This window comes from Perca fluviatilis, chromosome 4 (genome assembly GCF_010015445.1).
Source record: "Perca fluviatilis chromosome 4, GENO_Pfluv_1.0, whole genome shotgun sequence".
Taxonomy (NCBI): Eukaryota; Metazoa; Chordata; class Actinopteri; order Perciformes; family Percidae; genus Perca; species Perca fluviatilis.
Genome location: NC_053115.1, coordinates 35,001,341 through 35,026,005, shown reverse-complemented (window position 1 = coordinate 35,026,005; position 24,665 = coordinate 35,001,341). Strand labels below are relative to the sequence as shown.

Here is a 24,665-nt window from a genome sequence, read left to right as displayed (position 1 = left end):
AATATTATATCATGCAACTGAAGCTACCTGTTCTATTCCTATTTCAGCTAGGGATCCACCAATCTGACTTTTTCAGTCCAATAGCTAGTACGTAAGTAAATTTACTGAATTGGTTAAAAAATTGTCAAAACTTCAGCAGGAATTAAAATTCCAGTATATAATGTATGTAATATATAAACATAGAATTGAATAGATAGACTACATTGTCACGATACGTGATTCAGCCATTTGAGTCAATATCGGCCCAATATTAGATATCGGCATCAGATCGCTGCATCCATAGTTCCAGCAACGTGTTATTTGTATCAGAGAGAATGAAATTGAATTTTTCTAACAGACAAATGTAATGCTGTAGAGGAGTGATTTAATTAGTTAACTAGCTAGCAAGCAGTTAAGACGGGGTCCAAGCCTCATCGGTGCGAGTCGCCCCCGACGACCCGGGGAGCATGCGAAAGCGGAACCCAAAGTGAAACCCTAACGGCAAATGTCAGGAAATATCAAGAGGTGTGAGCTGCAAGGTCTGTGGTACATTGCCATTGCAAATATCCCATTAACATTGATTGAGTAAAAGGGTCTACGTTGACTATAGTCGCCAAATTTGGTACGGAGCAGTTTTTTGCTGATAGCATTTAATTTGGCCGAGATATGCTTAAGTTCGTCTTTGGTAGCTAGCTACGAAATTTTGTTTGGTGGTAAATTGCGCAGAGGTTAACATAGCAAAATTATTTTGATAACTTTTGGTTAGGTCCATCTGGAGATGCTTCTTACCAGGTTACGTGCAGATCGGTCGCACGGTCTAGGAGGAGTTCAAATAAGTTGGTTTTGCTTATTGCGGAAAAATGTCCTAGCGGAAATGGGCGTGGCCTATATCATCCGATTCAGCTCGATTCAAGGAACACATGGATGCGAGGGTTTCTAATGTGGTATGTGTAGTGTGGGAGTCAAAAACACGCTTGCCGTCATTATAGCGCCACCTAGTGGTCCATATGTGTACTTTTTGGTATGTGAGGTCCATGAACCATTGTACATATACACTGTAAATTTGAAGTTGCTCACATTAGTGCAAGTGGTGAATCCAAACCTGGGTCCCATAGGCCACGCCCACTTTGTTGAATCAGTACCCCACCGTAGGCGTGGCCTCAGGAATGGCCCTAGATGGTACCCTCAAAATTTCGTAAAAATCGGATGAGCTGGTCATGAGATATAAACTTTTTGTACTTGAAGCGCCCCATAGTGGCCAATTTTCATAAAATGTTGAGGAGCTCCAGAGGGTCATGGCAAACAAGAATCAAGTTTCGCTTTGATAGCATATATTTTGGCTGAGATATTGCAAAGTTCGTTTTTTTGTAGCTAGCTCCACAAATTTGTTCGTGCATAATTTGCGCAAATTTCATCCGATAAAAATTCTTTTGATAACTTTTTGTCAGGTCGGTTGGGAGATGCTACGTACCAAGTTTCGCGCAGATCGGTCGCACAGGTCTAGGAGAAGTTCGAAAAAGTAGGTTTACAATAAATCAAGATTTTCCACGCAAAAAAAAGTCAAGGCGGAAATGGCCGTGGCCTATATCAGGAGATTCAGCTGAATTCAGGGAACGCGTGGATATGTGTATTTTTAATGTGCGATGTACGATTGGTGAGTTATAAAGCCAAATGCGTTTCTTCTGCTATAGCGCAGAAGAAAAAATGGTGGAAGTGGGTGAATTTTTTTGTCCGAGGTCCTTGCAGGGATCTGGTCCAGTCCTGAAAATGGCACCCCCACTCAAAAAATAGTTTTTCTCTATATTTTCACATGATTTACTTACTAATGTTTACTACATTATTGATGATTATTTATCTAAAATGTAATTGTAAAATTTTTTTGTGAAAGCAATATTGTCACAATATCGATGTATTGAATATCGTGATATTTGATTTTCTCTGTATATTGCCAGCCCTACCCTCTCATAACCCCAACTCTGGAATCCTGACTTATGGGGTGTGTTCATGCGTATGCATTAATGTGTTTACTGCATGTAAACATTGCATTTGGATGGAGGACGTCCTTCTCTATTATCACTTCTCCTGTTTCTATTATCACTTCTCCTGTTTTGAGGACATAGAGCAGCGCTGACCCCTCAACCTTTGCAGCCACGTACAACAGATTAGCTCTAGGGGAGAAGGTAGTGTGGGCAGTATAATTTAATAGAATTGCTGGTCAGGGAGAGATCGATCAGTGGCATTAGCCATACTTAGTGGGGTGGGGTTAATTGTAATGTTTAACAAGGCCTGACAAGAATGCAAAAAGACACACCAGGCAGAAACAAGGCTTTGAAGGAGAAAGAGAAAAATACATTAGGGATACAGATGTACAGTAAAGCAAAAAGTGAAAGAAAAGTTAATTGATGGGGTTAGGTATGAATACATGTTATTGAAAATAAAGGTGAAAACGGGGGAGCCAAAGCAAACCTTATGGCTGGAGGGGAACAGTGAAAAGAGATTTACAGTGTCATTAAATATGTAAAATCTTACTTAGATCCCTTTACACAAAAAACAAAGCAGCTTCATCCCTGTTTAGTCTTTGCCAGGACAGTCCATCTGCACCAGGGACAGACTCTCATGCCACGTCTATGGGGAATGCTTTGTTATTGATGATCAGGGTTCAGAACTCCTACCAAATATTAGTGGCCAATATGCAACTTTAGCAATCTTTTCTCGTTATGTTACTCCCTTGTGGTCATTACTGCCCTCAGTGTTGGTGTTAAATGTCCAGATGACTGCAGCCTGAATGTGTCTTTACAGTGTAATCACAGGCTCTCATCGGCCAGCGCAGTCAGTGACAGACCAGTCTTTAAGCTTCCAGGCCATGTTCCTAGACCGGACGTCATAAGTTCATAACTATTTCAGTAGTCATAATATAGTTTGGGCTATTCTTAGCATGCAGTCACCCCTGCTTGCTTTGCTCTAATGGTTGGGTTCTCATAATGTGGACTAACAGGCCTTCTAAACTGTCCTTCATTCCCCATGATTAACTTCATCAATACTCACAGAGGCTTACATATAGCTATTTGGACACTTCAGCTATGTTATTACAGCCAAGTTTAATGTTGGACAGTGGTGTGCCATATATCAGCAGTCTTAAACAGCAGGCCAAATAAGGAGTCCATTCATAACAACACACTAGCCAACTACATGCAATCCATCAAAACAAGTAGCCTTCAACAAGCAGAGCTCTCAGGTTCATTCCCTCTACTTCCTATTGTTAAGATGACCAATAATGAAGCAATAACCCTGCTTTCAAACGCTGTCGTGGAAAAATAAATTGCCCGGAACAAAAAACAACCATGCTGCCAGAGCAAAGACTCCCTAATGCCAAACTGTGGAAGCAAAAACAAATTGTCTGTAGGCTTTAAAGTGTAAAAGTCGCTGGAATCTAGTTATAGTTTGTTCCCAAACGCTCCACAATCAGTTCTACTGGGATTTTACTAAGCACAGAAGAAACACTGCTGTTATTTTTAGTTAGTTGGCTTCCTTGCTGAGAAATGAATAGCAAATCACTTGAAGGGTTCTTTTTGCACTAAACAAGCAGTCATAGTTTGCATGCTACATGTGTGTTATTCATTCTTTTGATCTAATCTTCATGTTACCTGACATGACATCTTGACACATACTGATTTTCCTCTCCTGTGTCCCCACTATAAGAACACTCTGACTGCATACCCTTGCGGCTCTGACCACACCCCTAGCCCGATGGCCAGCAGGATGCCCATAGAAGCAGAGACCATATTGGACAGCCCATCTGCCCGTCTCACTGCTGTGGCTGTCAGCGTGAGGGCGGGACATACCATTGCTTTCCTAGGAGACTCCAAGGGGAACCTGCACAAGGTAGCGTGAGGTCACAGATTTCAAGGCATGCACAGACAGGTTGTCAGCCTGCATTACACACACACACACACACACACACACACACACACACACACACACACACACACACACACACACACACAATGCACTTTGTATATGGGCTAACTGTGATGTTATGTAGAGATTGTGCTGTTATTGCTGAAAATATGAAGTGAGTCTGGCATACCCAACAAATTGTGTCATAATTTTGAGTTCAGACCCTATTTGGGTAATGTGTTGGGTATTTGTCATGTATCTGCAATACCTGTCCCACAGACATGGTAATCTGAACCTAGCACTTCAGAAATAATCTCAGGAGCAGAGTCCTGGTACATCTTGTTGTTAAAGGAATGCACTAAGATTATGGTAGTTGGTTCCGTTGTTGTTCAAGTCACCCAATGAATAATGAGAACATAGACCTCCAAAAACATCAGTGCATGCCTGGTATATCAGTGCCTCTGGTGTTTTAAGACAATCAACCCATTGCTAATTAAAAGATTATAAAATCAAAATCAAGTTTGTATGGCACATAGATTCATAAGTTTTAAAATTGGATGTCATTAAGTCTTTAGTTAACGTAGCAAGATTTTATTATGAGAACTGTTATAGGTGTAAATCCACAAGTTAATCTGCTCATTCACTACTCACAACCTGACCTGCAAAAAAAACTTTTGTTAATGTCTTGACTGGTTGCAACAATTTCTGTCACCAGGGACAGAGAGGAGCTGTGGGCCCCTTCTCCTTTTTATAATGAAGCTCATTCTGTTGGGGATGTCCTTGCTGGCACTGGGTGCCACTCAATAGAAATGTCTGTACATTTCAGTCATGGCAACCAGCCTGTTCAGCTCTGTGGCTGGATCATGTGAAGCTCCTCTGAAATGACATTGTCCTCAACAAGGCTGTTAGTTTGATTTCCAAGGTGCTGCAGTTGAATGAGGGGGTCCCACTTGAGTCACAGTGGTCATGTATGGCAGTGTCTCTGTGGGTTCAAATGGAGATCAGGGTGAAGCTCGGCCCGACACAAGTTATGTCCTGTTGTGGAAGACAAATCAGAGCAAATCAGGGGGATAACAGGTACATGTGTATTGAATAGAACATGTCAGCTGAGCATGTGTATTCGTTGGGAAGCATAAAAGCAATTAAAGTGATGGTTCGGAGTAATTTCACCCTAGGGTCCTTTGCACCATGACCTCGAGCCAAACACCCCCCCAGAAGCTTTTTTCAGCTGGGTCGAACATTGGGAGAGTTAGCGTAGAGTAGCGTTATCAGCTGAATAGCTTAGCGCAGGGGCTAATGGACCCAGGTTTGTATCTCGTAAATGACCCCACTAATAATGCCCGAAATGATACCAAACTTCTACACTAGTACAAATTATGCACTCATAAAACAATGGATTGGAAAGTTTGTAAGTACACCAGAAGTTTATGTAAATAACACTTTCCTGCTGGCTTCTGCTCTCTGCTGTTGTTGTTGCTGCTGCTGCCGGCAGTAAGACGAGTGCCTAGGGCCGTCTACAAATTACACCGAAAAGAGATACAACAAAAATATTTATTAATTTAACTTTTTTTTTAAAGTAATTGCTGTAGTATAACTAGCAGGAGACAAGTTATAATTGAGGTAAGTTTGGAGACTTATTTAATCATTAAATTACTAAATATTTTAGTTGTATCTCTTTTCGGTGTTGTAATTTGTAGACGGCCCTAAGCACTCAGTAGCAACAGCAGCAGCAGAGACGAGAAGCCAACAGGCAAGTGTTATTTACATAAACTTCTGGTGTACTTACAAACTTTCCAATCCATCATTTCATGAATGCATAACCTATTTGTACTAGTGTAGAAGTTTGGTATCATTTTGGGCATTATTAGTGGGGTCATTTACGAGCTACAAACCTGGGTCCATTAGCCCCTGTGCTAAGCTATTCAGCTGATAACGCTACTCTACGCTAACTCTCCCAATGTTCGACCCAGCTAAAAAAAGCTTCCGGGGGGCGTTTGGCTCAAGGTCGTGGTGCAAAGGACCCTAGGGTGAAATTACTCCGAACCATCACTTTAAGCACACAAGTGTTGGGCTTGTTGATCACAGATGTATTTTATTTATTTTGATAATTAATAACTGGACTAAGCTCGAAGTTCAGTGGAGCAGGGAGGTTGTAGGGAATCAGGAGTTTACAGATTGTGAGCTTGCCTCCACACAGTCGGTTCTTTGTGTCATTTTTTTTCTCAATGGGGGTTTGTGATTGAGGCCCCCTGCACATGGAGAAATAGCACAATGACAGCCATTAACATATTTTTTCACAGTTACGTCACACAGTCGCACATCACTGTGACCATATAACGCAGCTTCTTACTTGTGTTGTGCACTGTAATCGCTGACCGGCAGACACGTGCATGTCCTAACAGAGAGACTCATTCAGATTGATGTAGAGTATTGGCGTACAGCAGACAGTGTCTGTGTCAATGTCACTGTCATTAATGGATACATTGTCAGTCTGTGCTGTCTGACTGCAACCACCACAGTGAATCTCATTTCTCTCTCTCTCTCTCTCTCTCTCTCTCTCTCTCTCTCTCTCTCTCTCTCTCTCTCTCTCATTTTTCTTTTTCTTTCTTTTATTAATTCTTTCTTTCTTTCATTTTCTTTCTTTTATTTGTGTAGCAGAGAAAATATCGTAACAAAGTTGTTATTCCTTTGTTTTCTTTTATTCATTAATTTCTTCATTCATGTACAGTCAGCCTATGCCCTCTAGTGGCCGTCATGATTAAAGTAACACAAAAAAATTTATAAAATAAACATGGCCGCTGGATAATTTGCGCACTCTATATTGATTCGTCAGAAACGGCCAATGTTCTTCACAGCTAGAGTTTTATTTATGTGTTATCTGCAGTTATGTAATACACAGATGAAATGTGCTCGCTCTAGTTAGAAGCCTTGATACTTGGGCCACCTCTCTGAAATGCTGACATAAACGTGTGACACTGTGTCTGTATTTGAGTTTTAAATGGGCTATGTGGGCTCTATGCTTATTGTTGTTCGATCACTTCAGACACTCAGCAGTTTATATCCCAGCTGATTAAAGCTGTGATGTCTTGTTCTCATAATAAATCCTGGAGCTTCCTTTCTGATTTTTTTTCTGTCAAGTCACCTTCCAGTGTTTCCTGAAGTGGCAAGTAAATGTAACCCTTATTCTTCATCATTATCTGCATTGGCATTCAAAAGCTTTGCTGACAACTCTCTAATAAGTGTGTGTGTGTGTGTGTGTGTGTGAGAAATATCTTATGAACCGTTCATCCAATCTACTTCACACCTGGTTTCTTGGGTACCCAATGAACTTGGGGCATTGGAAATTAATAAACTGTGAATTAAACTAAACGACCTAATGATAAAAGGTTGAGGAATAAAGGTTGAGAAAAAAAACGTCTACCCTTCACAGTAAAGGTCCAGCTTAAATTCACTCAGCATTTTGCTTAGAGGAAACCGACACTAGATCGCGTAGACACTTGATCGTATTGAGTTGCTGTGAGCTGTAAATTCACCACTTGGGCACTAAGCACACAGCAGCAGAAGATAATGTCATCTTGGAACTGTCCGGGCAAAGAGAGCAGTATTCCTCCTTCTCAGTCAGACTAGCCCTCTTTGCTCACCCTGGGTCCAGTTGTTTAAGTGGGCTGCTAACCTATAACACTAATAACATTACCGTTGGCAAAAATAACCCCTACATCAGGCCTGGCACAGGGCATTGTCATGTTAGAACAGGAAAGGCCTTCCCCTAACTGTTGCCACAAAACTGGCGGGAACATAGGAAACCAGGAAACCGTTTTTATACATTTAGCATTTTTTAAAGTAGGCTTACATGTGGTTATTCCTGCCACAGTATAGATTGTTTAAACTAATCATAGAAACTGACTGGCAGCCGTTATGAAATGTTCAGTCTACATTCAGCCTAATTAATCTGTTACTTAAAGATGTAGTAGGTAAGACTTATAAAACTAACTTTCTGTCATATTTTCTGAAACTGAACCTATGTTCCAGTAGAACTATATGAAGCTGGTAATTTAAAAAAAAATCTGGCTCCTCTGGCCTGTAGTGTGATTTGCAAAAATCCACCGCTCCCTGTTCAGATGCTCCAATCATGGCCGGGGGGTTTCTAACTGTGTGTCAGTCACTGCTCATGCACACACATTCATTCTTCCTTGTGGAGGGAGGGGCTTAGGAGACCGTTTGGGCTTTAGCAGAAAGAGGGGGAGAGACTGAGAAGTTGTCGATGTTCAAATTCTTTGGCGAAGTCCTGGATCTTCACAATCCTACCTACTGCACCTTTAAAGGGTATTTTCTATTTTCTCATGCATTGGTGTCTAAGTGACCAATGTGAACAAAACTCTTTGAAATTGGTCCATTAATGAGTGAGAACGCTGTTACACTGTCAGCCACGAACTGGGCTGCAATGTAATCCTATTGTGCAAATGTGCATCATCAATTTTGTTAACTAAAAGTGTTGTTTTTGCTACTGACAGGCTCATATTATTATTCTAATTGTCTGACAACATTATGTAAAGGATCCCTACAGAAATAGACCTTTTTCTTATAGAGTAAGATCCTTTTTGTTTAACCAGAAACAGCTCAGAGATCGCTATTGTCCACCCCATTAAAATAAACAATACTTTTAGCGTGTATAGAGCCTGCACATTTCCACATGTAAATGGTTCAGTTAATAATGGGTTTACTTAACAAAAAATATAATTTATTTTTATTTTATTTTAAAATTAATAAATGGGTTTATTTCAACCAAACCAGAGTGGTGATTATTGGAACGGTGGAAAGACGAACCAAGACGGCTTTTGATAGTTTTATTTAGTTTCTGTCGACTTTGAATGAAGTGTGTTTTACAATGGTAGAATTACTGTTTATTTAAATGGAGTCTGGTGGGTTTGATAGCTATTCAGGGCTGTTTCATGTTAAACAAAAATGATCTTTCCATATTGTTGTCAGACACTTAGAATAATAATATGAGCATAGAACAGCACTTTTAGTGGGCGTCAATTGATAGTGCGAAACTCCCCAATAAGGTTACATTGTAGCTTGCTTCGCCCCTGCCAACTGTAGCAATCTTGCTTAACACTGGACTAATTTCAAAGATTGTTGGTCCCATTAGTCACTTAGGTACAGAAAACATAAGAAGATAGGGTCCAGGTTGAAAAAAACTAAAGTTACCATTTAAGGATGGAGGTTAACAATCAATTTGAAAGTACTGTATCTCTTAGACAGGTCTACGGGTCAGAAATGATAAGTTTATTAATTATTAAACGTAATTATGGTGGAAGACATAAAGTAAATCTTTGGACTGGAATGAAAATAGACCTTAATAGACCCGACTTCTTATGTGCTTATCTATCCCGTTTAACATTGGTCCATCTCCTAGAAAAACCATCTTGGGCTGAATAGAACCCAGATTATCATGTATTCCAGTCCAAAAATCCTGGACCTTATCACAAGACCACAGGACAAGTAATTGGACCCCTCTGTCTAACATTTCCAACAATTTGGTGTGTCTTTCAATCCAAATCTAAACAATCTGGAGGGAGTCCAATAGAAGCGATGCATTATCTTGACCTGAATGAGCCGCACCCTCACATTGCGTGACATAGTTTTTTTATATTCCTACAGATTCTGTCCCACTCCTCATCATCCAGTATAATACTCAGATCCCTTTCCCATGTCTTCTTGAGGGCTGACCAGGGTCCATCCCCCAGGTTCTTTATAAGCATAGAATAATAATATAAACTAGTATATTAGTCTAGCTAATATAAAAATGTAATCCTATGTTTTGACATCCAGTGTTGTTGACCTCAGGCCCCTGGCAGGTAAACATGGTATACAGTGATTGGCTAATTGCAGCTGAATGAAGTTAAGATGGTGTTCAAGACACAGAGCCAGTTGTATTTGTATAAGTCTTATTCCTGAAACCTCACCTTATAAATGCTTTGCTTTGCATTGCTAACCAGTTAGGATTCCATCTCTAAATGTTTGTTTTGTTGAGGTTCGCTCTGTGCGTCATGGTGGAAGACAGAGAGGGTTTCTGGAGCAAGCATGCAACTGCAGCTTCCAGTTTAACTTTCTTTCTTACATGTCCCACTCTTCTATTAGCATCTGTGTTTGTGTTATATCTTATTTTACATATTTTATGCTATTTTCTTTAGGGTGGACACATTTTGCTCAAATGTTGCCCTGCCCTCAAAAATCTTGAAATAATTGTCTTCCTCACTAACTAACTAAAAAAAACTCTGCTACGCATCCCTTTTGCTCTTCTTTTACTGGTTTGAAGAAGGGAACGTCATTTAGTCAATTGTCTCGGTTTCCCCATCTGTGTCGTATCAGTGATGTGCGATAGTCTGGATGGACAGGTATTACAACTTGGAAAGTCTGTCTTTGAGGTGCTGTGGGATCAAACAGTATCAGATTTTATAACTGACCTCAAATCTTCCACATACCTGGAGGAAATAAACTGACCCATATCACCATATCTCTCTCTCACTCATACACACACACACACACACACACACACACACACACACACACACTAGGGCTGGGCGATATGGCTGTATGTATGTATATGTATCACGATATAAGTGTTTCATATCGGTCGATATCGATAATTATTGATATTTTTTATGACCTATTTAAAATAAGGACCAGGAGAAAAATATATTAAATTTAAACATTTTTATTTTAAACTTAACCTTGCTCTGATTATAATCCCCTCAGTTATAAAAGCAGAAATGTCAACACAACCATGGAAACCACTCAAATAATTAAAATGTAAACATAAGTCTAAAATCACAGTGAAGAAAGAATAAGTAAGAATTGCTTAATAAGGTGTAATAAAATGGTGCAAAGTGTTAAATATAAACACAGAGAAACTTGAAACCTGAGAAGAACTATTTTCTGCAGGTTTAGTGCTAGGTTGGTAACCTGGCTTCTGGACAGTGCTCAGCACGTCTGCCTCCGTTATTTCTTTGTAGCGTTTAGTAAGGCGCTGATGCAGAGTACCTCTCCATGGCGGTCTGCTACTTGTTCGGTGTAGCAGCTGCAGATGTTGGACGTTGCTGGCGAATACGGCTTTGCTCCAAAGTGTGAGCGCGGCTAAGGTGGTAAAACAAGTTTGCGGTAGTGTTGGTGGGGACGACGGTCAGACTTATAAATTCCCCAAAACTGCCATACTGACTTTTCCTGTTTTATCAACAATTTCCTCGCTCGCTGCGGCACTCACTTTCCACTTATCGCTACACGCCGCCGGTTCTGTTATTGTAGAATGGTAGAATCCAACACGAGACAGCGATGTGGCGCAACCAAACTTGATACTGTTACATGATTGGCTGTTAGAGTGTCACTCCCTACGTTGCTAGGTTACCTTTGTTCATGCAACCAAACTTGCTTCGCAATTTCTGGTTTCTTCCGAAGAAGAAAAACAAGTTATCGAACGTTTTATCGAACGCATTTTCTATTGATATTGATTACGTGTCTATCGCGATACATATCGTTATCGTTTTATCGCCCAGCCCTAACACACACACACACACGGGCAAATCAGGGAGTCAACACTTCCTCCTGACCTGTGCTGGAATATCTCACTAATGACATTAGATGCAATTAAGCATGCTGTTCCTGTAAATAACATTAAAAGGCTGATGTGGAGGACCCAGTCTAAGGTGGCAGCATAAACGACTAGCTCTCAATCAACACTCGAAAAAAGTCCCCGAATACAAAACTAAAAAAGAGATAAACAGATTTGCAAAGTGGAGGGAGACCAAGAATACAAAAAAGCAGCAAAAATAGAAAGATAGAACAATTCAAACTGAAAAATGACCATGGAGGAGATGCTGTATGTCGAATCACATAGAATAAATAAGGTTATTACTTCTCTAATTCATCCTGATCAGGTGCTGTTTATTCGCGGGCGTAGCTCGTCAGATAATATCTCATTAATATTGCATGGTCTGTCTGGGCGCCTGGTTAGCTCACCTGGTAGAGCGGGGGCCCACATATAGAGGTTTACTCCTCGACACAGCAGCCGCGGGTTTGACTCCGACCTGCGGCCCTTTGCTGCATGTCATTCCCCCTCTCTCCCCTTTCAAGTCTAAGCTGTCCTATACAAATAAAGGCCTAAAATGCCCCCCAAAAAAAAAGTATTGCAAGTATAGCTGATAGACGATCCCCAATTACTGCTATTTCCCTCGATGCCGAAAAGGCGTTTGATATGGTCAATTGTTCAACATTTTGGAAATGTATGGGTTTGGCAGCATTTTTATAAAGTGGATTAGGCTGCAGTGCAAACCAACGGGTTCATTTCTGAATATTTTGCTCTTGGAAGGGGAACAAGACACGGCTCACCGCTTTATCCTTTGTTGTTTTGTGATGATGAGGAGTGGGACAGAATCTGTGGGACTATTAAAATTATGTCACCCGATGTGAGGGTGCCCCTCATTTAATTCAAGATTTTGCATCACTTCTATTGGACTCCCTCCAGATTGTTTGTTTAGAATTGAATCTCGTGGTCGAGTCTGATTGGTTTAACTGACACGTCACTTCTTGAACAGCTGATTTGATTTAAGAATGGAGTAGTGACTGGGGTAATGACGTCTTCCTGAAAGAATTTGCGCTGAGCTTCATAAGAAGCTGGGTCCAGACTAGTTAATGATAGCCAGACAGATTATTTTTAGAGGATGGAAGAATGAAGGGGTACAGTCAATCCAGGAGTGAGCTTGTGAGATGGCCAGGGTGGCGGCGTTTGAAAAAATGTCATATAAACGGTTTGCCAGATTGGAATTCTACACTAGCAAATGGGGAAAGTACCTGAGCTTTCTGGAGGGCTCCTAGGAAGCTTTGTGCTGGGGAGTGACGTGTATGATGGTCTTATGGTGTTGTAATTTTTACATATGTTTGTTTGATTCATGTTTTTTTGACTATTTTGTCTATTCTAAGCTACTGCCTTGAGGCGACATTAGCTGCTACTAGGATAACACACACAGGGTGGCAAGTTTTAAAGGAATATTTCACCATTGGATAGATGAATATATATTTAAATTGGGTCACTTATGTAGTAGAAATGTGAAATTATTTTAGAAATTGGTGGCTTCTAGGCCGAGAAAAGCCAGAAAATGTGTTTTTGGCTCATGTGGCTGAAAGACACCAAATCCCAGAATGCACTTGCTTCGCTGCTTTAGCGTCTACTCCCAAGCCACGCCTACCAACCTACAGACAGACAGTGAGGCGATCAACTCAACAAGTGTGTTTTATTGTCATTTCAACCATATACACGAAAAAATGTTTCACCGTGGCTCAAGTGGTGTTACACATTTAAAACATATACTTTTTTGCCACAGCTGATACATTATCCGGACTTCTTTCAGCAGATTGATTGATAGCTCCAGAGTGAACAGAACTGTGTCCATGGCAACGCTCTGCTATGCATGGCAACGGTGTGTTATCCTTAGCAGCGGTCTGTTATCAAGAAATAACAGACATTAGACTTCAACCAAGCCATAAAAGAACGCTAACACATAGCTACTAGCATTAGCTCTTGGTGGGCTGTGGTATAATCATCGAGTATAAACACAGCCCTAAATTTGCGTGGGATGTAGAATGGTCGGCATTTTACAGTCACAAACTCCACCAGCAGTTAGCAGTTAGTTGGATACAAATCACCCCATTTCTGCAACAGGCAGTCCGTGTTAACACAGCCCTCCTCCACTAGCTAGTCTTACCCGGTGACAGAGCGGCAGGCTGATTGTCCGGTACAGCAATATTTGCACAACAACAAAAACACAGCAGTCTCTGAACTCACGTTGGGAGTTTTGTTGAAGTTGGATGTAGTCCAGTTTGTTTAATGAGCGGACACTTGCAAGCAGGATTGGTGGAATAGGTGGCTGGCTAGCGTTAGCTTTCCACCGGCACACTCGTTCAACGCTCCCTGCTGATGAGGTCTCTTTACCGGCCAGAGGCATCGAGCACCACCGCTGGTCTCCATGCAGGCGAAGCTCGCGTAGTGTGTCCAGTATTGCGTCTGTAATAAAGTGTTATGCATATTCGCCGATGTGTACCAATGTATCCCGGTGGTACACGTGTGCGGTAGTTTTAATGCAAATACAGTACAGGCCAAAAGTTTGGACACACCTTCTCATTCAAAAGCGTTTCCTTTGATTTTCATGACTATTTACATTGTAGATTCTCACTGAAGGCATCAAAACTATGAATGAACACATATGGAATTATGTACTTAACAAAAAAGTGTGCAATAACTGAAAACTTATATTTTAGATTCTTCAAAGTAGCCACCCTTTGCTTTTTTATTAATAAGGGAAAAAAATCCACTAATTAACCCTGACAAAGCACACCTGTGAAGTGAAAACCATTTCAGGTGACTACCTCATGAAGCTCATTGAGAGAACACCAAGGGTTTGCAGAGTTATCAAAAAAAGCAAAGGGTGGCTACTTTGAAGAATCTAAAATATAAGACATGTTTTCAGTTATTTCACACTTTTTTGTTAAGTACATAATTCCATATGTGTTCATTCATAGTTTTGATGCTTTCAGTGAGAATCTACAATGTAAATAGTCATGAAAATAAAGAAACACATTGAATGAGAAGGTGTGTCCAAACTTTTGGCCTGTACTGTAATTGTTGTTCTAAAATTTCAGTCGGGATGAACAGTTTCTGCTCCTGCTGAGAAGCTAAGCGAGGATTCAAGATGGCTGACACTCGTTTTTTCCTCGGCAATCTCCGGAAAAAGCCGACAGTCCAACCCCCTATGGGCTATGCGGAAGTGGCTCCTAATACAAGCTGTAATCAAGGGGGTAAGCTTCGCTTCAGAACCATTGACATATATATAATGGACCAACAGAGCCCGTTGCTCTGGATGGAGACCAGTGAAGGCTATTAGAAGCACTTTTCCGGTGATGGCCAGCTTTACTGCGCAGCCTCCAACTGAGAGAGACAGCGTAAATGTGACGTGAGCAACGTGTCTGAAAGTTGTAAGTGTTCTGGTAGCTGTGCCAAGAGAAATCTCAATCATTCCCAATCTTACAGAGACGGAGAGTGTAGGTATATGTAAGGAGATAACATAAGCACAGGCTAATTATTGCTAACTAAAATGCTAGTTAACATTAGTAATTAAACCTAAACAGCTAATGTAAGTCGAAACTGCCTGCAAGCTTCTCCTGTACTATACGGTAATTCCTCTACTGTGCGACAGTAAGTCACTTGGTTATGACACAATCGTTAGCCTATTTTTACAAAAATGTCTGCTACGGAGCCATAACGTGAGGTACAAGGTAATGGAGCCTTTTATACGTTGTCGTGTTTCTTTAGAACTAAACAATGGACAAATCGAGTCTTTAAACGCTTCGGATGTAAAGTTATTCTCAGTCAAGTGACGTAAAAAAAAAATGGCGGTCAGCGGAATGTTAACAGGAGGTGATGGCCAGTTAGCAACAAAATGGCGCCATGATGGCTCGAGTTCTGAAGCGAAGCTTACCCCCTTGTTCAGAACTCGAACCTCCTATGGCACCATTTTGTTGCTACCTGGCCATCACCTCCCGCTAGCATTCCACTGACTAGCATTCATTTTGGCGCCACTTGACAGCGAATAACTTTACATCTGAAGCGTTTAAAGACTCTATTTGTCCATTGTTTAGTTCTAAAGAAACACGACAATGTATAAAAGGCTCCATTACCTTGTACCTCACGTTATGACTCCGTAGCAAACATTTTTGTAAAAATAGGCTAATGATTGTGTCACATAGTAGAGGAATTACCGTATAGTACAGGATAAGCTTGCAGGCAGTTTCGATTTACATGAGCTTTTTAGGATTAATTACTAATGTTAACTAGCATTTTAGTTAGCAATAATTAGCAGTGATGCCACGTAACGCGTTATTCTAATCTGACCACTTTTTTCAGTAACGAGTAATCTAACGCGTTACTATTTCCAAACCAGTAATCAGATTAAAGTTACTTATCCAAGTCACTGTGCGTTACTATTTGTCATTTTCCGTAGTAAAAATATATATTTTTGCTTTCTTCTTGCATCTTGGGAGTGAAGTCACGTATGCGACAAGTCACGTTTTCAGCATATGGACAGTTCACGTGTACCACGCAGCGACACAAACGTAAACAACAATGGAGGGAGGAGAGAGATGTGCGTTTTCTAGCTGGAAATACAGTCACTATTTAGAGTTTGTGTCAGCTAAAGACGGCAATATTAAGGTTCGTTGTACACTCTGTGCTGGTGGCGACTACATCTAATTTGAAGAAACATTTGGAGTCGCAGCACTGCAGCCAAACTTACAGAGCAAGTCCCAGCAGGTGGAGCGAAGCAGAGAGCAGGAGGCCCCCCACCACCCAAACAACAAAAGCTGGACTTCGGTGCAAAGCCAGTAAGTGGGGAAGAGTTGAAGAACTTGGTCGGGCAGTATGTTGTAGAGGAAATGCTGCCCTTAAACACGGCTGACTCGCTCTCTTTCGTGCCATAATTAACCAGATCCTACTACTGGCAATGCCGAGCTGCCTCACAGTAAACCGGTTGTCATTTTTATGTTGAGGCTGTAGGGGTGTTGTCGGCAGCTGCTGCATGTAACTAATAAAGTAACTTGTAATCTAACTTCGTTACTTTTAAAATCAAGTAATCTGTAAAGTAACTAAACTACTTTTAAAATCAAGTAATCTGTAAAGTGACTAAGTTACTTTTTCAAAGTAACTGTGGCAACACTGATAATTAGCCTGTGCCCATGTTATCTCTTTACACTCTCCTTCTCTTTAAGATTGGGAATGAATTGAGATTTCTCTTGGCACAGCTACCAGAAGACTTACAACTTTCAGACACGTTGCTCACGTCACATTTACTCAGTTGGAGGCTGCGCAGTAAAGCTGGCCATCACCGGAAAAGTGCTTCTAATAGCATTGACATATATATAAGTCTAATAGCCTTCACTGGTCTCCGTCCAGAGCAACGGGGTCTGTTGGTCCATTATATACTGTCTATGGCTGTAATCAGATCAACAGTCATTAGAGTGTCGGAGAATAGTGCGGACACGTGCTTCACACCGCGAGCGGGCACACGCACCACTCGGCGGAAAAGGGGAGTAAGCCCTGACTGCAGTACGCAGATCGAGGAGTGGCTCAATGTGGGTGGAGCTAAACGTTTGACTCCGCCCACTTGCCAAATAGCAATTGGCAGAGTCATTTCTCTATCACTCTGGCAATAGGCTTTATGCACGGAAGGCTCTTTAGAACTTCCGCATTAATGTAAGCCAGCTCATTCACTTCCGGTGGAATGTCAGCACAGCACAGCAACAGCACAGCAACAGCCACCAACTGCAGCATATTTAAAGGACATTTGTAGAAAACCACCAGGACAGGACAGTAAATATATATTATAGTAGCGAAGTATAGTAGTTTAGTATAGTTATACAGTTATTTCTTAGCAGTAGGCCTAATACATAAGTGATGGAGAGATGAGAAAGTCGTATAAATTTCAGCCGCCGGAAGGAACGACAGCTGAGCACTGCTGTGTCCCTCTGTGTTCATCGTCAGCAAAATTTAATTCGTCTTTGAGCTTCCATACTTTCCCTCCCACCACCGCGCAACGTAAAAATGGATTGTGAAGATCAGAAGAGAAAAGTTTGTTATCTCTCACCACACTCGAGTGTGCGCAGTAGACGTATTGTATCAGAGCCGTCGAGCCGGGCGGCTGAAGGGGGTAGAAGGAGGCTAAAGCCAGGCCCGTTCCTGTCTTGTTTCCCTGGAATAACTTCTCTCGAAAGTAAGACTTGGGGTACAGGAGCCGGATCAGCGCCAGACCAGAGAGGATGGAGACCGACAAAGTTGCTGGCACTCTTTGTGCCAACGATCATGATTATTGTTCAAGGCCGGACCCTGCGTTTGTGGACTTGGTGGTCTCTGAGAATGAGAGTTCTTCGGGATGAAGTTGCCCAGCTGAGGCAGCAGCTGGAGCAGCTGTCACCACGCAACGTTTCGGGTTACAGTGATTTGGTGGCTCGGACACAGACATTCGTTTTTACACAAGGTATGTAAAGCTAGCTTTTTTCGTAATTTAATAGGCTATACTATTGTAATACCTAACTATTCAGGGCTCGGCATAGGTGATTCTGAAAAGCGATACCCCGCTACACAAACACAACACACACACACACACGGACATGTAACTGACTGGAAACCGTACGATCGATTATTTTTTTTGCTGTGCGTACGATGAACAAACGCTACATACCGTTACTGTAATTAGCCTACAATAAACCCTCCATGGTTAAAAAGTAGCCTATATACTTAATACCCACCTACCTGTTTTACAGGCGTAAACAGGCCTTTCTTTCTGCAAGCATTTTCCACCAATCAGGACACTGCATACTACAACAACGTTTCAGTAATCAAAGACTTTAACCATCACTCCTCAGTGAACTGTTCCCTAATCTGAGATCATTTTCTAGTTAAGTAGCCTATCTAGTTAAGTCTAGAAAAAATTCTAGACCTTGGAAAAATGTAGTTGATGACCCGGTCTAGCGTCAGCTTTACCGCTACATTTTTTATGTTTAGCCTTGTTATAGTGTTAGTGTGTTCAATTCAAAAATGCATAATGCAGCCTACCATTTGTTTTCCTGTATGCACGTCCATTTGTCTAAGGTACAGGTTCACCTCTAACCATCTGTAGGCTTGTGAGCATGGTACAATAATAATAACTAGTAGATTTAATAAAAGCTTCCTATTTTCACTAGACCTGTTTTTTACAGATTTTCATCTTATGACCACCTGATGCGGTTTTGGCAGGTCATCGAACCATCACTGCAGTACATGGTTCGGGGGACCAGAACAAGAACTGCAGATGGTGACTCAGCAAGGCAAAGTACACCCATGGTACAGACACAGGCTATACAGGCAGTAGATGAACTGTTCCTCTTCCTGAACTACCTTGCCCTTGGACTGAAGCAGAAGGACTTGGCCGACCGGTATGGGGTACACCAGTCTACTGTTAGCAGGATCATTCACACCTGGAGTAATTTTTTGTTTTGTGTTCTTGGCTCACAGCGAATTTGGATACCCCAAAACAAAATCAGTGAGCACTTGCCAGCAGAGTTCAAAGATTACCCAGACACTACAGTTATCCTGGACTGCACAGAGCTCAGATGCCAAACACCTTCCTCTCCTTTACTCCAGAGTGAAGTTTATTCCAGTTACAAGTCCCATTGTACACTGAAGGGGATGATTGGCATGGCCCCTCATGGTGCTGTAACCTTTGTTTCTCCTCTCTTTGCTGGCTCAGTCAGTGACAAGCAGATCCTTGTGGAGTCAGGACTATGTAAACTGCTCAGGCCGGATATGGCAATCATGGTGGACAGAGGCTTCCTGGTGGATGACTGTGTGCCTTGTAAAGTGTACAGGCCTGCATTCCTAGCCGGAAGACCTCAAATGCCAGCAAACGAGGTCAGGGAGACCCAGTCTATTGCACGCCTTAGGGTGCATGTTGAGCGGCTAATTCGTCGGTTGAAGGAGCACAAATTCTTTGATACAGTTATCCCCCTAAACATGTTTGGAAATATTAACCAGCTGTATGTAGTCGCATGCCTCCTATTAAATTACCAGAATGGTCCACTTGTAAAAGCCTGGTCTAAGTAGAGGTGTCAATATGTTTGTGGCGTGGTACTGTGGAGGGCAGAGCATTCAAAGAATATAGTTATTGTTGTTGTTATAGTTGTTAATGTTATTGTTTGTTAAAACCGTTACTGTATATAAAACACAGTTGATGGCCGTTCCACATATAATTTTGCTACAGTGAAATTAAAAATAAAATGATACCACAGCCTTTCTTTAGGGATCTCACAAAATGTGTATTTTACTGTGGTCATTACAAGCAGCACTTACACAATACTGTGTTTAGATACAAATAAATAATCTCAGAACAAATGAACATAAGAAAATATGTAATTGAAGGTGACATGTTCTACAGTCAACAATTTAAATACATTTCAGTCAGATTAATAAAGTATCTCTATCTATGCAGGCCTGATCTTCATTTTACTTATGGCTATTTAGGAGTTGTGTATGGATGATCAAATTAACACTAAAACCTAAAATAAATACTAACTGATTAAAACTGATTGAAATAAGTACTGTCAATGGCATGATTTTTTTTCAAGCCAAAAGCATAGGTAGATAAAAGTAAAAATAGAAGAAATCAACCTTTTCTTTCATTGTTTTCATGATTCTGCCATCCCTGTATATTCTTTGAATGAACATGTCATCTTCTGCATAGACAACAAAATCACACCATTCCAGACCAGTAATGAGCAGTTGTCCCTGTACCTGCCAGTAGTACGTGTGAGATGGTTTTAGCTGTAGCACTCCATCGGAGACCCTAAGGTACGTACAGTCTACATAGCTTCTCACATTAGGACACTTCACCTCCAGCAGTCCAAACGCAGGCTCGGCATTCGGGTCGTATACCAACCCATCTGGTGATGACCCGAGCCATGGTGCATCTGGGTGGATGATGAAACCGCAAGGATAGTGGTTTACATCCTTAACAAGGCAGTACTCTTCTACAGCCTTGGACTCCATCTGAAGACCCCTCTTCATTTCTGCGGTCTGATAACCTGGCCGTAAAATCCTGAGTGCCAGGTTCTCCGCTGAGGACTGTCCTCTCACATGGCAAACCTCTCTAGAAATGCATGAACACACACAACTTGGTCTAAGTATTTAAACAACATCTTAAACAATGTAATGACTATCAATAAAAAAGATTATACATACCTGAATCTAGAGGAAGTCACTCGTGGCTTTCTTAGAAGGTGCCATTCCTTCAGTGTGCTCTGTTGTCTTGTGCTTTCCTCAAGTTGGTGCGCCATGATCTCTGATGTTTGAAGAGATTTCATGTGCAGCTGCTGATGGTAGTTAAGCACAAAACAACACTCCGAGGGCCCCAAAGAGTAACCATCAAGAGGTAAGGATGGTCTTGGTGGTGCAGTCGCATGTAGATATGTCATTGGTGGAGTCCATGCTGGAAGATGGTAGGAGAGAACACTACCTTCTTGGACTTTTCCAAAGGCACTGTCTACTAATGGTACACCCCCTGCTATTCCCATGGTTGTTATTAGTGGAGCAGTTTTCCTTGGCATGCCTTGGTAGATGTCATTCAACCGAAGGACTGACATGTCTGGAAGGTCCTTTGTATAAGTTACTCCTGAAAACATACAACATAACTGATCAGTTAAACAGGTAGTAATGTTATTATTATCAGAAATGAATGAACACCTCTGTGTTCTGTAGCTTTACGCTAAGTGCGTGTGTGTGTGTGGACAGACACAGCAGACACAGAATGTAGCAGAAATATTCAGTTTAACTAATGTTACCTGATTCCTTCAGCCACTCTTCTCTCCTTGGGCTGAGCTGACAACACTACCATCTCATTTGTTGGACCAGGCTTGAAACCCTGTAAGCAAATGTACAATAACTTATTTAAGGACGATGTAGCCTATGTGCGAACCTGTTGAGAGTTGATTGAAATATTTTAATTATGGAAGTGTTGTAAACAAACAATACCTGGGTCCTGGGTTTGTGCCATTGTTGCTCAGACCCTGTACAGCTGTGAGTAGGGGGGACAGCTATTGCTCCCTGTTGGCTGTAATGTGAGGTTTGGTACAGCAATGCTGCAATATGATTGCATAGCGCAAGCCCTGCCACACATGAGCACTGGCATGCCAGCAGTTCAACAGGCTTAGAGTCTTTGAGAACAATCTGTAAAATAAATGTATACAAGTTGGTAAAGTAACCTATGTGTTTTTGATGTTCTGGTATGTTAGTGTATAATATAACTAAAATACTGTACATGTATTAACCTACTGGAATTTAGTCACTGGTGTATTTAAGTCCACTTGCTGTGCGGGTGAACTAATATCTTGATACTTATACTGCAAATACCATTCATTACTAAAATGCATTTTTACAACACTGAACCTGCTCTCATTTTCCTACACTTAAGTTGTGTGGTCTCTCGCTTTTCCTCATTGACCTGAAGCAGCCGCGCTGCCCCACAGACACCTCTCCTGAGTCGCTCTTGTCAGAAACTGAGAAACAGAAACATATCAGCGAGCGTAACGGTATAACGTTAGCTTACGCCAGCATAACAACATAGCTTTAATACACTATTTTTATGACTGCCAGCCTGTTTATCTCAAAGAGCAGGAGCTCACATACATTTCACTGCTAATATGTGATTCAGCATGATTATATTATATTGTTCGATGTTAGCTACATTATAAACGTTAACGTCATTGCTATGTAACGCTACTCTCGCAGAACCTCAGTTAACGTTAGATTAACGGTTACATTGTACACTTACCTTCATAGTCATGAATATAGCTGGTTATGTACAGCTTAAATCCTTTTTCTTTTTTGCTTGATGCCGTGGTTGAGTAAGCCTTAATAAGACGGTGTACATCGTTGATAGTGACACGGGGTAAGTCTTGAAGGCAACGAGTGTAGAAAGTCATTGTTTTGGTTTTGCCGGCTCTGACAGAAAGCTCACCTGACGACAGACGACCGGAAGTGATTGGGCTGGCTTGTCCGTAACCAGGAAGTAACTGTGCATATAGCCTATTGGTGTGAGGGGAAAACGCAGGACTTTCAAGCTGACCGGAGATCTTTTCCCGCGTGTGAAGTTTGCTTTTCCCGTTGTTGTTTTTCTTAACCCAACCGTCCGTTGTTGGCGTCCCCCAGAGACATGGGCTCGTTTCCCGCGAATTACTTTTGATTTCCCCGTTATCCTTTCCTTAACCCAGCGGCGGAGTGGAACCAAAACATCTACCGGGAAATTATGTAGACCACCGGCCGGCAGGCAGTGTCCGTCCGCGGGCAGGTAGCGTCTGTCCGCGGGCAGGCAGCCGGCAGCCAGCGTCCGTTCTCGGGCAGCCAGCGTCCGTTCGCGGGCAGCCAACGTCCGTCCGCGGGCAGCCAGCCGGCAGCCAGCGTCCGTTCGCGGGCAGGCAGCTGGCAGCCAGCGTCCGTCCGCGGGCAGCCAGCAGGCATCCAGCGTCCATTCGCGGGCAGCCAGCGTCCGTCCGCGGGCAGCCAGCCGGCAGCTAGTGTCCGTCCGCGGGCAGGCAGCCAGCGTCCGTCCGCGGGCAGCCAGCCGGCATCCAGCGTCCATTCGCAGGCAGCCAGCGTCCTTCCGCGGGCAGCCAGCCGGCAGCCAGCGTCCGTCCACGGGCAGGCAGCCATCGTCCGTTCGCGGGCAGGCAGCGTCCGTCCGCGGGCAGCCAGCGTCCGTTCGCTGGCTGCCCGGCAGGTTAGTCCGTCCGGCAGGCGGCAGGTTAGTCCGTCCGACTTTCCGATTGCACTGCGCACTGCCTTAACAACCGTCAGTTGTTGTCTGGCGTTCCCCAGAGACCAGGGCTCATTTCCCGGGAGTCATGTTTGCTTTCCCCGTTCTTCTTTTCCTAAACCCAACCCCGTTCTTTTTTCCTTTTTACAATTCAAATATCATTGTTTATTATAATCTATATATCTATAATTCAAATATCATTATTTATTATAATCTATATATCTATAATATATATTATATTATAAAGGTGTTGCAATGACGAATGTGCTGCCTGATGTCCGCCACCAGATGGCGCGCCCACGGAGTCAAACGTTTAGCTCCGCCCACATTTGGCCCAACCCCGATCTGCGTACTGCAGTCAGGTGCAATTGGAAAAGGGAGAGAAAGAAAAAAGAGACTGCGCCGCACGCACACAGCTCCTTTGTCTTTCGTAAAAAAATGAGTCATTTATACATGTTTTAACCAGTGGCGATTTCTTTAAGACTGCAAAGGAAGCTCAGCTTCCCCTAAAATGTAATGGTCAAATACGTACAATTGTGTTAACATTTTATTGACTAAAATGCGTTAGAATACGTTCATCTCAAAGACGAGTTGGTTCAGAATTAGCTGACTCGATTTCCTTCTCATTCATTCCCCTAGCGTATCAGTGCATTTCCCTGTTGAAGCCTAGCGTCCGTTGACCATGGATGTATTAAGAGAACTGGATACAGTGTTCGGCGGGAAGCCTCGTACGTTCCAATGAGAGCAATAGGGTCCAACTGCAGCTTGCAGCAGTCGCTCACGCCACGCCCCCTGCTCACGCCACGCCCCCTTTGCTCATGCCACGCCCCCTTTGCTCACTCCACCGCCAGGCCCGCCCATTGCCCCTTGTTTTCTTTGCCTTCAAAATAAAAGCCCCCTTCTTTTCTTTGCCTTCAAAATAAAAGCCCCTTTCTTTTTTTTCACTTTACAAAAAAAAGCCCCCTTCTTTTTTGGCGCTGTCCCGGTCACGGTTTCTGCCAATGTTCTGGAAAAACATGGCTTTTGGTCTCGACCGAGTCAATGTGTCTTTGTTATGTGTATAATAATATTGGAGGGAAAGTGGAACACAACTTGGACGGGGATGCTGTTCGGCTTTTCACAAGTTTAGCTAGTTAGCTAACGCTACGCCGACGTTTGCTAACGTTAGCGCAGCAGCGTTAGTTAAATACCGGTATTACAACTGCCTTCGGAGCTGCGTCCACGTTGTCAACATAAGACGTGGCGTTAGGGCTCCTTTTGTATCATACTTTTATTGAATGAAATATTAAGCTTTGCTCCTATGAAATAGGTGTTTTTGTAACATTACACACAAAGCTAACTGGCTATAGTTAGCCTGTACGTATGCTAGCGGGATTAGCTAACGTTGCGTAGCCAGCCAGCAAC

General features: G+C 42.3%; 2 protein-coding genes and 1 long non-coding RNA gene across 5 annotated transcripts in view; 1 reads left to right on the top strand and 2 right to left on the bottom strand.

Moving 5' to 3' along the window:
* Window positions 1-24,665, top strand: part of plxnb1b (plexin b1b) — a 204,034-nt gene that overhangs the window by 125,798 nt on the left and 53,571 nt on the right. For all 3 annotated transcript variants that reach the window (XM_039797857.1, XM_039797858.1, XM_039797859.1), the window contains one exon: window positions 3,679-3,861. In XM_039797857.1, the coding sequence (XP_039653791.1) occupies window positions 3,679-3,861 (183 nt within the window). The remainder of the gene's footprint in view (window positions 1-3,678; window positions 3,862-24,665) is intronic.
* On the bottom strand, window positions 19,878-21,064 carry LOC120557490. The gene is made up of 2 exons (XM_039797860.1): window positions 20,693-21,064; window positions 19,878-20,600 (listed from the first exon to the last, which is right to left on the bottom strand). Exons 1-2 carry the CDS (start codon window positions 21,055-21,057, stop codon window positions 20,075-20,077), a joined length of 891 nt encoding a protein of 296 aa, XP_039653794.1. The 5' UTR covers window positions 21,058-21,064; the 3' UTR covers window positions 19,878-20,074.
* LOC120557494 lies at window positions 21,238-22,534 on the bottom strand. Its single transcript, XR_005638975.1, has 3 exons — window positions 22,281-22,534; window positions 21,482-21,676; window positions 21,238-21,371 (listed from the first exon to the last, which is right to left on the bottom strand). It is a non-coding gene; the product is annotated as an uncharacterized LOC120557494 (long non-coding RNA).

Bases quoted from the DNA above. Each gene is read 5' to 3' on its own strand.
- LOC120557490 (XM_039797860.1), bottom strand. From the start codon at position 21,057: ATGCCAAGGAAAACTGCTCCACTAATAACAACCATGGGAATAGCAGGG. The intron at 20,601-20,692 runs GTATGTATAATC...ATGCATTTCTAG, and splicing joins GTGACTTCCTCTAGATTCAG to AGAGGTTTGCCATGTGAGAG.